The sequence below is a fragment of the Haliotis asinina genome, chromosome 4, assembly GCF_037392515.1.
Source record: "Haliotis asinina isolate JCU_RB_2024 chromosome 4, JCU_Hal_asi_v2, whole genome shotgun sequence".
In the NCBI taxonomy this organism is placed as follows: Eukaryota; Metazoa; Mollusca; class Gastropoda; order Lepetellida; family Haliotidae; genus Haliotis; species Haliotis asinina.
Window position 1 is genome coordinate 68,128,375 of NC_090283.1, and position 12,523 is coordinate 68,140,897.

General features: G+C 38.6%; 1 protein-coding gene across 2 annotated transcripts in view; it reads left to right on the plus strand.

Annotated features, from left to right (window-relative positions):
• Positions 1–6,590: 6,590 nt before the first annotated feature.
• Positions 6,591–12,523, plus strand: part of LOC137281814 (RANBP2-like and GRIP domain-containing protein 8) — a 42,170-nt gene continuing 36,237 nt past the window's right edge. The window contains exons 1-8 of one of the 2 annotated variants that reach the window (XM_067813435.1): positions 6,591–6,651; positions 6,770–6,994; positions 7,881–7,948; positions 8,291–8,404; positions 8,644–8,687; positions 10,123–10,169; positions 11,177–11,236; positions 12,268–12,336. In XM_067813435.1, coding sequence (XP_067669536.1) covers positions 6,923–6,994; positions 7,881–7,948; positions 8,291–8,404; positions 8,644–8,687; positions 10,123–10,169; positions 11,177–11,236; positions 12,268–12,336 — 474 coding nt within the window. In that variant the 5' untranslated portion in view covers positions 6,591–6,651; positions 6,770–6,922. The remainder of the gene's footprint in view (positions 6,652–6,769; positions 6,995–7,880; positions 7,949–8,290; positions 8,405–8,643; positions 8,688–10,122; positions 10,170–11,176; positions 11,237–12,267; positions 12,337–12,523) is intronic. The other variant, XM_067813434.1, reaches the window with a different exon arrangement.

The following is a 12,523-nucleotide window of genomic DNA, read 5'->3' on the forward strand; positions in this document are numbered from 1 at the left end:
ATAGTTCGATTACGAGACTGGAATGGCGCAGTGACGTCAACACATTGTGACGTAATGCAAAAAGTGCACATTATCGTCTGATAAGTGTTGTCGGCGCCTTTGATCTTTCGCCGAAGCATCTTAGAATTACGAGATAAACATCATGTGCTGGCCAATTTCCGGGTGTTATTGAGTATTTGAAGCGCGGGAATGTATTTGGAACCGACGGCGTCAGCCGGAGGTTTCAAATGAAATATTCCCGTGCTTCAAATACTCAATAACACCCGGAAATTGGCCAACACATGATGTTTATCGACATTGTAAACAAAAAAGTAAACAAAGGGTTTTACTGTCTGCACTCGTTTACATCGAGAACGAGTACAGCAGTGAAGTGTCATCAGCTGGCCGTTTCAGCTGGTTCCCATGGTAGCATCTGGAGTTGCTCATTTGTGACGTCATTCTAACTTTACGTCACAATATGATTTGAATGACGTCACCACTGTTGATGACGCAACAAAACAATTGTTTGCGAGGTTTCTACGTGTCAGTACGCAGTAAATAGTCTTGCAGTTTCCGGGAATCTAATACCATTTGATCATGTTTTTTAACCAATCAGATTACAGAACACAGTGACTTTTGGTTTACAATATAACATAGGTGTTTATAAAGACTTGATGTGCACTTGGTTGTCGAGATCGTTTAGTTAAGGGTCATCATTGAGTTTCAATCGTCTTGCGGGAGTAATGATAAAACATTGGTTGGTGTATGACTGGACATCGAAAGGCCAGTCATCCATGACTGTGTTTACATTAGTTTTAATCAGTTGCACGCAATAGTTGCGTAGCGATTGGCGAAGCATGCTGGTGGGAGTGCACCGAGGTGTCCGGCCTCGTTACGATTTATTGTACTGTGAAGCATTTCGAGTCGGCAGTCTCAAACACTTTATGTTTTTATTTTAATCTGTAATCCCCGCAAAGACACGGGTGCCTGTGGTGCATGAAGACATACCACAGATGATATTTTTGACGTGTCAGTTTGCTGGCGTGGTTAATCGCTGTGATCGTGTGGACAAGGTGTCCGCCCTTTCGTCAAAATGGCCGTATGTCCCGCCATCGACTGTAGAACTCCTCACAGCAAATTCCAACTCCTATTGGCCAACATTTACACTCTATCGTATTTCCATGGATATATGAATGAATGAATGAATGAATGAATGAATGAATCTCTTTTTACTCCAAACTGTAGTCCGAAGATCATTATAAACATGTACATGAAATATTTACAGCAACATAATCACAGCAATATATATCCCAACACATTCATATAGTCATACATGACAAAATCATATGCACAAAGAAAAATTAGAATGTGCAGTTTAGAGAAGGAAGCAAAGAATATAGGTATTTAGAGAAGAGGACAATCATGCATCTCCATGACATGTCATCAGTATCGTTAGTTAATAGTGGTCCACCCCAGAAAACAGTGATAGCTTTTCATCTCCGGATAATAATTCAATTTATACATAAACTTACACATCGAAGAGATCTGTGAGTTTTGGTAAGAAATTGTTTCCGTTGCACATATAGTGTTCACAGTGCAGAATAAAATGGCAATCATAATCATTACAATATCTTTTGAAGAGTTTTGAGAATTTTCTTGAGCTCATTTGTACACCAGACTGTATCTTTGAATTGTGGATAAAAATACACCAGGCAATACAATCTATGTACACCAAAGAAATTGTGGGTCATGTGACATCTATTCATATCCTGTCTTACACATACTTGACAAACCCATCGTTCAGTTCCAGATTACATGGAACCTTCCAAAATAGAGATAGTCACTATGATAACTGACGAGATTATATTTTAAGCTAGTTTGAATAAGTGTGCCACAAGTACTATGTAAGACAGCTGTTCTATTTTGAAAGGTGACTAAATGTACACAGCAAATATCCTTGAATGAAGAATCACACGAGAAAATAATAGTCTACATTTATCTATATCTATCTCTATATCCAAGGTTACCCTGCACTGAAGCAAGGGAAAAGCGCCAAACGAAACCCTGAATTCACCAGGCAAAATATCTATGAGTACTAAGAACGGGTAAAAGTTCAGAACCGTAAAAGCTCGTTGGAAGTATCGTTCTTTTCCATATCTTAACAGAAATAGGGTGGAGATCTTTACCGTTTAAACCAAGACTTTCAGGAAAATTTAATTTACAGATTGCCGTGCTTTCTGACAGTATGAATATACTCTAGAGTTTGGGTTAGATCAGACGAAAGTAAAATGCCTTTATCACTTACCAATCACTTATTGGTATGTCTGAATCACCAAATTTGAAAGAATAATTACCCAGACGTTTCTTATATTGGCAGAAAATGACACAAGTGCTTTTAGAACCGTCAAGCGTTAGACGCCACTTACAAGCATAGCTGTGGACAGTATCAAGTGATGACTGAAGACCTTTCGGCGAAGCAGATGCAAGTGCTGTGTCGTCAGCTAACAGAATACATGGGACGTAAATGGCGCATACACAAATGCCATTGTTCAAATTTCTAAGTTCACATATCAAATCATAAACAAAAACAAGGGAAAAAAGGAAGACAAGACTTTACCTTGGCCCCCAACACCTTGCTTGATAATATATTCATTTGATCTCAGACCACAATATTGTACACAAGCAGAGCTTCATGTATAACTTTGAAATAGGAGCTGCCACATTTTGCCTATTTGATAAAACTTTAAACAGAATCCATTATGCCATGTGCATAATGAGTCTATTAGGCCGTGTTTCCATGGATATATTGTATGCTGCCATTTTATTTATGTTCATGAATAAAATTGGTTTTACCCAGCTTTCGTGAATAGTATTGGAAATTCATGAATCGGATTCATTACACGAAATAAAATACTTAGGCAGCAAATCCAATGTGGCACATCGTTCTTATAATCTACAGAGTGGAACATAATTATAAGGTGTTTTACGTGATAGCCAATTGATAAATATCCCCCTTACAATGTTGTCTGTTAACTGGATGTGTAAATCAAAATCCATTGTGTTCAATTAATACATGTGTTATTAACTTCACTGAAGTAGAAACGTATGGGAATAAGCTACTTATTAACAGATCAGCGCTGGGACACAATTAAGGTCTTGATTAGCGTAGTCCCCTTGCTATAATTCTTGTAAGTGCACATGCACCTCTGTGTATAGTCTGTCGTACAGACCCTGAAGTAACTATATCCAAGAAAGCCCACGCAAGTCTAGATAATGTAGCAAGTCTAGACTTCCTTAGCTTCAGGAAATGAAGAAAGTTTCAGGGCTCCATTTCATTATATTATTTTCCTTTCACTATGAACGTTTTCTTCAGTAAAATATGCTGATTTCAGAGACTAGTTGTTAGTCTACTCAGTGTAAATAATCTGCGTAACCTTTATTTCCATTTTGAGAACATTTATACAAATGTGAAGTTTTGTAAAATGTATACTTTCTAGAGTTCAGTTTGAAATTATCTTTAGGCAACATTGTGTTATCGATTTGTGCACCGTTTGTAGCACATCAACTGGAGTTTTTTTTCGTTTATTCGTTTATACACACATACAGAGCTCCAGATAAGCTTCTGGTCATGTGGGTATAATACCTACAATTTTGAAACTAAGTGGGTATTTCCAATTTCAAGTCGGTATCTATACTTTAAGATAACCATCATCCTATTTAAAATCCGGGTATTCATTTGAAATAAGTATAACAGTTGCGACATTTTTGAAGTCATTAAGAAAATAAGACAAAAACCAGAAACACACAAAAAGCCAAATTGTAGTTAATAGATATATATAGATAGGTATAGGATATTTATATAGCGCACATATCCAAGCACTAGTGCATGCTCAAGGCGCTGGTATTTTTCCCTCTATCAATGGATGTCAATCTCAACAGCACATCGTATTTCAATCTTAGCTCCCTTGGGAGTATACAACTCTTGCTGCCACTTGGCGCATTGAGTTTATTGAGGCTCTCTCATCCTAGCAAGGTACCAATTCACAGCTGGGTGGACTGGGACACATCGTCACAGTACTTTGTCCAAGTTTACTGCATGTTGCTGTATTACTGCGTGTTTGCACGTATTCATGTGGCCACAATGGATTATATACCAACGGATTCGTGAGTTCTTTTAAGTGCACAGAGTTGTGTACTGTAAAATAGCGGTTGTGACAACACGGAAAGAGTCTGCACACAAAGTTGACTCCAAGGTTTTTACACCCGGTCACAGGTGGACTCGATCCGACACCTCAACCTCGCTGGATCACTAGCCTGGCGCCTTAGCCAGCTAATATGCCCCACCCATGCTAATACAGCCCTACCCATCTGTAGACCCAAATAGTTGTTGTTTTATTACGGTTAAATACCAGAACAATCGCAAATAGTATAAATCCAGCTAGGGTCCACACAGGTAGCCAACGTACTGTAAGTCCCCATGGTAGAATAGTGATCTACCGTCAGCTGTTGGCCAACCTCAGCATTTTTAATACTCTATTGTCCTAATTTGAAATCCTATTTTAGAGATATATGCTGTAGTTTCATTTCTTATTACTGTGATATGCTTGTTTGTTTTACTGTCCTTCGAAGACGGGATTTTAGAATTTGCGCCTTTATCATGAATTTATAATCATGATATGGCTGAAATACTGGCGCTGTGAGTATGAGCTCACTCAAACACCCGCTCATTACCCCGATGTTCTGTTTGTTCTGTTAGAAATATTATGCGCCTTAGCATCTGCATCCGTTTTGGTGTAAGACAAGATGTTACAACCGTGTCTTCTCTCTATCAGATACTTTCTTTAAAACCTTGTTCCCGTCGTGATGTTTCACTTCCACGCCGCAAATAGCTAGATGTAATGGTTCAAGTTCATTCAAAATATCACCGATAGTTGATTCTGATTGTGAATCACAGAACTTGCTTATTAAGTCAACTAGCAGTTCTCTAATGAAGCTGTTATTTTTTTCAGTTTGTAAGGCATCAAAAACTAGATATTTCACTTTGAGTGTGTGGAAGCTTACGACACTTGCTCACCATTTTCAATTTGTCTACAGAAAGCCGATCTTTGACTGGTCGTTATTTATAGATAGATCAATCAGTAAAGGGCTAACAAACCATGATTGACATTCTATCTCTGTTGCACCTTTCAACTGCCTTCAGAATTATTTAATATTGTTTTCATCGTGATTATTTAGGGACGGAAAAGCTTTAAGTTCGGCTGGCTTGAATTGATGTGATATGCAACATAATTTTGGTCTACATACGCTGGCATTTAGTTTTCTAGCACATTTCAACTGTTCCATATAGCGTTTTTTAAGCAAATGCCCAACTTTCCATGAGTTCTCTTACATACATCACAAAATTATGTTTAGCAGGCGAACAAGCAATCAGGGTGAGATTTTCCAAAATATGAGTGAGCAAGTGAGTTTTACTCCGTTTTAGCAATATTCCGACATCACTTCCGGAACCCCAGAAATGGGTTTTAAACACTGTATCCATGTGGGGAATCGAACCCGGGTCTGCGGGCCTTAACCACTGGGCTACCTCACCACCCCTTTCAAATTTGATGTAAAGTGCTTGACACTACGTTTCAAAGCTGCGTCTGTGAGAGATTTCCGAAATTTTGTGACGGTGTGTTACAGGTGACGTTATCATACTCCGTGTTCGTCAGTACCACACCCAATGCTACGCGGACTTGGTCGACATAGGTCATCATAGATCGATGCTCATGTGGTTGATCACAGGATTGTCTGGTCCAAACTAGATTAATTACAAACCTGGAATGTTGCCGGGTGCGGCGTTAAAAACCAAACCAAACAATTACAACCAATCCTGGTCGGCTGTGGTCATCGTACACCTGCTTCCCTTTCTAACGCCAATTAACGTAGGTTAAATTGGCTGGTTAACGCCGCAAATGGTTGAGCAGTTTTTACTTGATCACTTGCAAGAAGAGTGAGTGAGTTTAGTTTTACGCTGCACACAGCAATATTTCAGATATATGACGGCGGTTCGTAAATAATCGAGTCTGGACCAGATAACCCTGTGATCAACAGCATGAGCATCGATCTCCGCATTTGGGAACCGATGACGTGTCAACCAAGTCAGCGAGTCTGACCACCCGATCCCTGATGGCTGAAGGCCTCTTCTACCCCGGACCTTCACGGGTCTTACAAAAAGAAGTAAGTTGGTATACAATGTATATATTTCGCAAACGTTTACTGTTTCGATGATCAAGATTGTATTGCTACTCTAACTGTTACGTGTACAATTGGGAACATGAATCCTCTCATGCAGAATGGCATCACATTTGACGTTGGACTGTCCGCTGCAAAGTTCTCGTGGTCGTGCTTCGGTCCTGATACCGACCGGAAATTCCCGAGGTTGCGCGAGTACATACTACCGTAAGGTGGTTCACAATCTTTTTTGCGACATCAAGCTCCAACGTTAATACTAAATGCTAAAACATGATATCTGAACAGTGTGTAAGACGCTATCAGTGTGTCTTATGAAAACCGAAAACGGCAATTTCAAATATCACACTGCCTCGTAATATATTGTCGTAAATACGTCCGGTGCGAGGGTAGAAACCGGTGCGCAACGCGCGAGAGGAACGCTGTCCGATTCAAAGACAGGTACGGTACTAGTCGAATGTCAATATTCACAGCGCTAGTAATATATGTTCATCTAAGCACATGCAAGGATAATGTCTTTCATGTCTAATTAGTCATCGTTGATATTTCGCTCTTTCAGACGGTCTATAAACAACAGTGTGAAGCCATACACGGTGGTGGAGGGCCTCATTCGTGGAAAACCGTTTGTGATGAAGAAAAATGGCGGAAAATTAAATGCGCCGCATACTCACATGTTCTGAAGAAAATAGTTGAAAGTTAGAAGCGTGAGACCATGTTTCGAACGAAACAAGACGTCGATAGGCATGCTGCAAATGTGCTGGGACGAATCAAGAATGAAAGGGAGGTGAGAGAGAACAAGTTATGTCATTACGTTTTACATATCTATGCTCGGGCCTATGCTCCTGTAATGAAGTCTCTAGATTCAATCGGGCTTACTGCCATTTGCGAAATTTAATTATTTACTTAATATGTAACATATATTACTACTATTAAGGTGTAGCGCGGTAGTACGAACCACAACAACACCATTAAGAACAACTAGTGCTTAAAAAAGACTAAAGTGTTGTGGTTCTGTGGGAGTCGTGGAACATGCTGAGGAATCAGTACGTACTTTCAGTTTGTAGAAGCGTTCGGATTGGTGAATTTTTCTTTAAATTACCGAAATTCGAAAGTTTATGAACGTGACTGCCCAGCTTTCAATCATATCTGGTGAAATGAAATATTATAACCAAAATATTTGGTTTGAAGAAAATGTCATTGTTCTTTGACTAATCACATTAAATTCAAAACATCCCATAAAAAATAAATGGTCCAGTAAACATTAACATCAAACATTGTATCATAAAATTAGGGCAAGTGGAAAAGTAGTCAGGACAAGTGACTTTCTTAAGTCACTTGCCCTGTGGCAAGCGGCTTTTAGAAACATTTTGAACCCCTGAAGCGGTGTAACTCTAAACTCCTATCTTTAGAGCCTGCCCTTCAATATATTTCCCAGTTTGTCAGTCAGCGGTTCATAATGTGACTGGAAGTACTCTTCAAACTTGACTTTATAGTCCCATAGATAAAACCTGGCAATCGTGGCACAGTTGCTCATTATGATGTGAAATAAACTGAAAAATAAGATTTAATACATTGACAGTGGTATTCTGACCAAAACATTATGAAAGTTGCTGATAAGAAATAGATTGATAATGATGATAATGGTGTGATCTATGCTTCTTTGTTGACAGAAAAACTCCAGAGGCTACCAGATAGCAAGGCTGTATTTTGATGTGTCTGAATATGAGGTTGCTAAAAGGTAAATATGAAATGAAAGGTCTATGGTATAAGCAAGTTGTCACTGCTTATTATCATTGTGGATGAATATGGTGGGGTTAAAAAATCCCATCAACCGATGCCCGGGACATGTCATTTTTCATTTCTGGCAGTCAGATAAAGGTATCTTACTTGGCTATGGGCTACTGGATAATTTACATTTACAGTTATGTTTCATAATTATATGCTAAACATCTGGCTACTAAATATGATACACAAATGGTCAGTCATGTCTGAAAATGAATGGATCTGAAATCCTGATAAGTGATGAATACATGTGCTACCTATAGTATATTACCTCAGGTGTTCCGCTTCTGTCCTCCAGGTACCTGTCATCGTTCCTGAGTGTGAGGGAGACGGTGCCTCAGGCACACAAGCTCATGGGACATATCTTCCTAAAGACAAATGAAAAGGAAAAGGCGTTGGAATGTTACAAGAGGTAGAGTTCTGTAGCATCCACTCTGTTATGTTTCATAGTTGTCTTCTTAGTTATTCACATTCTGTTTTTCAATGTTAGATGATATTTATGAGTAGCCAGTTCTTGGCATTTTACCAATAGGATTTCTTGTAATACGTTTTCATTACACTTGTATGTGCCACTTAGCAAATGACGTCAGCATTAACATTTCTAAATTGATGTTGTCAGCATCAGTGCATTTCACGACTGTATATTTTCAGGGCACTGGAGCTTGATGGCACTCAGAAAGATTTGATCATCAAAAGTGAGTTACATAAAGCTTTAATTTCTACTTTTATCAGATTTATTATGTTTTAGATCTTAGCTTTTGTGGGAACTCTAACAGGCTAGTCAGGCTAGTCAGTTCATTGTTATGCTGACTAGTCAGCTGGCCCAGTGGTTAATGTATTAGACTCAATTTTGCTTTGGTTTTCAATCTCAAGATATTTACCTTCTCAGTGAGAAACATTTTGATTACTTCTTCATAGTTGAATTGATCCAGTACTGTAGTACTGTGTGACTGACAGAAATAGGGTCTTACAAGTTGCTTCTAAGTTCTATTTTATTGTGGATGATAATGAGCCATCCAAGGGTTATGTGTCACTACATTATCACCCTGACCCCCACTTATTTGCAAAAGTCAAGAGAATCCTTACCCCTTCAAACCCTGTAAAAGGTTGTTTGGTTCTAAAAATGCATCAGCACCAAAAATTGGAAAGGTTGTACACAGCCTTAAGGATTCTAAAGGGTTTTAGACTGGGAGCAAATATCATGAGACAGCGTTAGACAGTTCCGCAACAAGGTATGTGGGTTATGCATGGTAATGTTTCTTCCATCCAAGAAATTCAACCGTCCCTCTATTAAGTCCAAATCCAACCTGTCATTTGTAAGACTTGTTCACAGGTGCCACTGCTGGACCAGTGTCTGTAAGCGCACATGCGTTTGCACAGTGATAACCCAGATCATATAACGTACACTCAGCACTCATGGTATTCTTACTGAGCACACCTCTCGAACCAAATCAAAGAAATCAGTCGTCTATTTTGCTATATTCCAGGAAAGGCAAATAAGTGTTTGCCATGACTCAGACAATTGATTAAAGTTCCAAACTGAAGTTGACACCCAAAAAGATGTCCATGACTCCCTCTCATGACACCCAGGAGTCATGATGACTCATGGATTTGTAGACCTAGGGCAAACTGGATGAATGTGTGCTAAATAAATTGGAATGGGTTTCCGATTCTGCAATTCAAAAGTATTCACTGAACTAGAACAAGTTGTGTGTGAAATTGTTTTGAATTGAAAGTGTATCAGTTTATTAATGTTTTTAATAAATAAAACACAGGATGTGTTTATTTAAACCTCAAGTTTTGAATTACCCCCATAGTCACATGGCTCCTAATTTGCTACAGCTATATTCAGTGGTCATTTGGATGTGCAAAATACAAAGAGACAACATGTCATTGGATGAATGTACTTTTTTAAGTTCTCTTGCATATATAAATATTAAATAGAAATTTCACCTGACAAACTCGCCCTTATTAAGAGGTTGGAGGTGTTTGCGCCTAAAACCAATAATCAGTACATCAGTATTTCAGCCTAAATTTTGTAACTAAGTTGACATTTCATTTAAGCTGAATCAGCAGTAATGCAATTATTTGGTTCAGGGCTTTATAACTTGTCTTTTGTTTATGTTTCAGTTTGTGAGCTGTGTACGCAGGTAGCCATCGATCCAGACCGAGCTCGAGTGAGTTATTGTATATTTTGATGAGTACATGAACAAGATTGTATAACTCTTTTCTATAGGCAGCTTTCAGGAAATAACACTCTCAATGCAATGGATGTGAAGCGCTTTCAAAGAGTGTTCAGGGATGAGAATTTTCCTTGGAATTCCATTATTCATGCTGGGGTCATTCTTGTGAAATGTCAAAACCAACAGCCCCAAGATCTCTGGCTCATTTTCAATCATAACCATGCTCGTCCCTGAATGTTTCAAGTATTTCCTGTCATTGACCAGTTACCTTTGCGCTTACATATTACAGTATACTAAAACAATAAAATACTAAATCATAGTATACTTCTGGCCAAAAGATTCATTCATGTTTCAAATGTTAAACAACATGCGCGCTCTTTTGAGAAATTTCAAAGACAACTAAAAGATATATGTACAAACAAAAAGTATATAGCCAGGAAAAACAATACTTTAGGTCCCTTTATAAAGAAGGGGAAACATTTACCACATGTTCTATGCTGAGCATCGAAGCGCTATGATATCAATTGATATTTCCAATCTCCTCCCAATGTATTCACTTTAGCTAACCTTGTTTCTTTAATCATATACCCACTCCAGAAACTGTCACAATATTCTATGTATCTATATACCTGTATTTCTATATACCTCAAGGAGGTGATATATACTGCATTATATGCCGTGTGCATCTGTGAACTGAAATGGATTGTGAAAAAAAAAGGTTATATTCTTCCTAAATATTAATCATATTTTACTTCTGCAATTTATGAGCATATATGGGACAAAAACAATTAAAATATATTTTAACTGTAAGGTTACATTTTTGGCTGGTGAAAATGTTATGATTTTGTTTTTCAGGGGAAAAAATAATTTGTTTCTTGTTTTATTCTTGCAAAAATATGACCAGCGGGTCCGTAAAACAAGTACTGAAATTTGTTTATTGGAAAAAAATGAGGTCTGCTTGGTGAGTGAGTTGACGTGTGATATTTTTGTGTCTGTTGTAGTTCTGGCTGGAGAAGGCAGAACAAACTTGCCCCGGAAATGATGTCATCTTCAGACTGAGGGTGAGTTGGGACAAATAGCCACTCTCAGCGATTTTTGCTACCACTGTAAAGCTGAGTCTGGTATTTAGTTGTCACATGAGTTTGGTACTAGGTTTTGCTTAATCTAGTAAGCTTAGTTAATGATGATCCTTTGATATGGCTATAATCTTATTCAAATAATATAAAGCAACAAGGCAAGTTGTTGCTAAAGTTTCTTGTTGCTAAAGTTTCTAACTCGACCAAACCTATTGGTTATGAGGTTTGCTGGGTGAGCTGGCTAAAGCACAAGGCCACTGATCCAGTGAGATTTAGGTGTCGGATCGAGCCCACCTGTGACTGGGTGTAAAAGCCTTGGCGTCAGCCGTGTGCAGACTCTTTCTGTGTTGTCACTGTGCACTTAAAAGAACAAACGAATCTGTTGGTATATAACGAGGTGGTGGCCACATGAATACGTGCAAACACTAAGTTGCATGTACAGCAACATGCAGCGAACAGGGACAAAGTACTTTGACAATGTGTCCCAGTCCATTCAGCTGTGAATGGGTATCTTGTTAGGATGAGAAAGCCACAGTAAATTGGTGTGCCTAGAGGCAGCAAGAGTTTTATGCTATGAGTTGAGATTGATAATGTAATGTGCAGTTGAGATTGACATCCAATGATTGGAGGAAAAAATACCAGCACTTTGATCAAGCACTAGTTAAGTGGATATGTGTGCTTGATACGTATCCAATAATAATGATATTTGTTATGTCTCACTAGGATGACCTCCCAAGCAAATATCTGGTTGTGAGAAACTAAATGTTCGGTGGTGGATTGTGTCATTGTTGAGTTGAGTGAGTCGTTGTACCCTGATGGAATGGTCTCGTTTTTACTTGGCTATTGTGCTCAGACTTGCTGACTTGGTTTACATATGTCATTGGCCCCCAATCGTGCTGATTGATGAATGTGATGTTAATCACTGGATTGTCAGGTCCAGACTCAATTATTTACAGACTGTCATATAGCTGGAATATTGCTGAGTGTGGCGTAAAACTAAACTCACTCTTCTGCAGGAGATGATAGCCCAGAACAGCGGTGATGAAGACTTCCAAGAACTAGAAAAGCTCATCACAACAGAATTGGTAAGAGCTTCTATACAGTCATGTAAATGATGGTGTTACCCATGAATTATATGGGGTATCAAATCATGCCCATCGTCTGTATGTGAATTAGATGTGTCAGTAGTAGGCTGCACATGAGAATACTAACTGAACTGACACAAGGAATGAAGCTAAGTTGACTTATATTGTGTCTGACAGTACTGGTATT